Source organism: Vairimorpha necatrix, chromosome 9 (genome assembly GCF_036630325.1).
Source record: "Vairimorpha necatrix chromosome 9, complete sequence".
Taxonomy (NCBI): Eukaryota; Fungi; Microsporidia; family Nosematidae; genus Vairimorpha; species Vairimorpha necatrix.
The window spans coordinates 703,249-707,046 of record NC_088824.1 but is presented as its reverse complement, the minus strand read 5'-3'; the positions used below and the strand labels follow the sequence as shown (position 1 = coordinate 707,046).

The 3,798-nt window shown below is 34.3% G+C and overlaps 1 protein-coding gene across 1 annotated transcript; it reads right to left on the bottom strand.

The window, feature by feature from the left end:
• Positions 1-772: 772 nt before the first annotated feature.
• VNE69_09121 (uncharacterized protein) lies at positions 773-3,198 on the bottom strand (the record flags this gene model as incomplete). Its single annotated transcript, XM_065474640.1, has 3 exons — positions 773-790; positions 2,706-2,749; positions 3,129-3,198. 3 exons carry the CDS (start codon positions 3,196-3,198, stop codon positions 773-775), a joined length of 132 nt encoding a protein of 43 aa, XP_065330712.1.
• Between the last annotated feature and the right edge of the window lie 600 nt (positions 3,199-3,798).

The window sequence follows — 3,798 nt, the reverse complement described above, 5'->3', positions numbered from 1 at the left end:
CTCGAATAATAACCCATTAATATAAACAGAATTATTTTACATAAAAATCTTGCACTTTCTTCTCGGCATCTTCAACAACTTCATTTATTCTTTTAAATGATTTATTTGGTGCATCTTTAGTAACGTGCCGGAAGGTAACACCCCCCCTTACAGAAAAAAATTTAACAAAATTTTGAATAAAAATATGAAAACGATATAAAAATGCTTATTTAATTCAGTAGTTTAGATAAAAGATTAACAAAACCCTTATAGAAGTCTACCATAACATCTTCTCGAAGCATAAATTTCCTATACATAAATTCATCGAGCAATGTATCTATCTCCGACCGTTTTACTCCATGTTCTTTGGTCATTTCAGACTTCATTTGAGACCATACGTTCTCAATATTATTTGTATGGATACCATCAGGAGATAAAAAACCTATAGAATGATTAACAACTTGATGACTTAGACATAAATTTTCTGACACCCCAGAATAACTAGGATGACCATCGCTATGTAAAACCGAACCTACACCAATTCTTCCCTCTAGAGCAGCAGTAAGGCACTCAATGGTTCTATTCTCTACCCTCGTAATGTAGAAGTTTGAAGGATTTTGAGCATCTATTATGCCCAAAATCCAAACGGTGTCCCTTATAAAGTCGTCCGAAGAGGTAGGAGATCTTATTTTACCCCCTCGGCACATAACAGACTCATCTACTTGAACGACTTGCCCGGGTCCTCCGATTATAATTCTATGCATATCTTTATAGATCTTTCGGAGGCTGCTTTTTACGGCAGAGATTGTAGCTGTTGAAACGCCTAATCTTGCCATCAACTGAAAGTAAGAATATCTGCATAATATTCCAAATACAAGGTCACAGAATGTTTGAAGAGGGACCTTGCTGGGTTTATTAACAGCCAGCCTCGCACTGCATTTAAGTTCAAGCAGCGATATGCTACTCTTGTAACGATTTCTTTCTTGACAGGACCCAATCTCATGTTACATCCACATTTGGAACATGATTTTTGCTCCTTCAGCACTTCTAAGTCAATTAAAGCTTCTAAACAGGTGTCAATGTTATGGAAGAGCCTTTGTATATACACAAGTTTCATTTTTGTGCTTTTCTTTAGTAACGTGCCGGAGTTTCTAAATCTAAGTTTTCCATTTTAGGGGTAAAAAAATATTTTTTAAAAAAAACAAAATCCCGGCACGTTACTAAAGATGCACCCTAAAATACAATAAAAAAATCAATTCAGAGCAATACTAATTAAAATTTCTTTATTAACAAAAAACAATTAGTTAAATATCATTGGTTAATGTGACATTTTATTGAATTTTAGAAAATAAAAAAAACTAAAACATTGTTAGTATTAACAATGCAATTTGATTCTCTATTTATTGTTATTGTCTGTTAACATTAATTTAAATTGAGAAAAAAAATAAGGAATAAATATTACAGAATGGTACATACCACGCTTCCCCCTCCCCTTACCAAAAAAATTCTAACTGTCTTACATTTGAAACAACTACTCTTCCATCATTTAATTTCAGTCTAGCTGACTCGAACATTTTCTCTAGAATTCCCCTTATGAGTATATTTTGGATCTAATTTATCCCTACTTACTGACTTATTATTAAACATAACAAAATCACCCACCTTGTGTTTGGACCATTAACTCATAAACCTGCTTTCTTTAGCTAAAATTTTCCCCGCCTTCGATTGCTCCAAAAAGTTCTCTTCCTGTTCCATCATGCGTTTTACCAATGGTGTACATTTTATGATTCTATGATATGAATTTAAATATCCTGGTCTTGCTTTTTCTAGCTGCTCTCCTCAATCCAACGAACCGAATCTACACAATTTCCTTAACTTCCTAATGAACGTACCATTGAATCTCTCTATTAAACCTGTAGTTCTCGGAGAATAAGGAGATGTAAACCCCCATTTAAATCTGACGCAATCCAGAGAAGCTACCTCTGGACAAATATAGTTCGATTAGATTTTTTACTTCATTTAGTTGATTAAAGCCTCGTAGGGCATCCGTAATGGGATACTGGTCCCTGGCTCTGAGGCCCTTCCTTGGTCGTAGATTCCAAGGGTAATGATCTTTATCTTGTCTCATGATTTTGTGGGGGGTCGGGGCAAAAAGGAAATAATTTTGATTTTTGGAATAGACCGGTCGAATGGTCTATTCCAAAAAGGGAAAATTGATAAAATAAAAAATAAATAATTTGTGGCATTTATAATACTACAAAATCCATACTTATTGGCCAATTCCGCCGTAATTCTGTTCCTGAACTCTTTACCGTTATCCGACAAAATCTTCCCCCGTATGCCATATTTTTTCAATATGCATCGTTCAACTGCTTCAACAATAACTCCCATATCTTTTGCCTTCACCCCTACACACTCAAACATCTTGTCCAATGATCATTCATTGTTAAAATAAACTTGTTTTCTTCTGAAACCAATCTCAATGGACCCATTAAATCAATCTCCCATAATTTAAAAGTACCTAATGATTGAATACTATTATTTGATCTATTAAATTTTAAAACGCCCATCTGTTTACAAACCCCACAATTCTTAAGTATATCTCTTACTTTTACTTTTGATATCTCTCTTTAATCACCTTTCAAACCATAACAAACTGCCTTTGCTGAACCATGCGCTAACATCTCATGTTTCTTAAAGCCCTTTTCTACTGACACTTCCTAAACCTCTAATACTGCATCAATACAAGCAGTTCTACTTAATACATCCGCTGGATTTTCTTCACCTTTAATGTGTTTTATTTCAAAATCATATTCTTGTAACAGTAATGACCATCTTGCTAATCTTCCGTTCATATTTCGTAACGAAAACAACCACAGCAATGCCTTATGATCCGTTCGAAGCTCAAACTCATCCAAATTAAATCCGATCTTAACTCTGTCAATGCCTTAATTACATTCAACATTTCTTTTCTGTAGCAGAATAGTTCATTTCCCATTAATGAACTTTACTAAAAAAAACCTAACAATTTTCTCTTCTCCATCCTGTATCTGTGTCAAAATCGCCCCACTCTCTATGTCAGAAGCGTCCGTGTATAAAATAAATTTCCCTCTCCTTCAGAGCAACGCCAACCATGTTGTTTTCCTAACTTCTAACTTCAATTCTATATTGATTTCTTGTTCTTCTCATCATCCTCAATCGTCTTAAACTTTCCTTCATTTCCCTTCTTCAGTAAACCATATTGTCATGCCCACGGGGGTTCTAGGGCCTATTCCCGGGTAATTTTTTTGTTTAAAGGGGGGACCCTTTAACAAAAAATTAAAGAAAAAAAACTCAATTATATATTTCAAATTAAAAGTTTTAAGAGAGTTAAAAAGGCGTCTTTATAGGCTTTGGAATCATGGGTAACTAAATTTCTTCTCCTCCAAACATATTCTTCTATATACCCTGGCATTGAATAACCTGGTATTCCTTTCCTCGTTTTGATGTCCGATTTGAAATGAGACCACTCACATTCTATTAAATTAGTGTGGTCTCCATCAGAATTGGTGAATCCTTCCACATAGTTCACGATTTTATGTACTCCACCAATCCCAGCAACAGCGTATGGGTAGGATCTACGCCCATCTGTTTTTATTACAGACATAGGACTAATATTTTCAGAGAAAAGGTCGAAGAAAGTTTCTTTTTGTCTGTTTGGTAAAACTTTAAGAACTAGTTTCTAGTTTTTTTTTTCTACTGCGCCAATTATCAAAGTAGCTTTACTAATTGAATCATACATTTCAGATGTTGACTTAATAAGTTTTCCTTTTATTATAA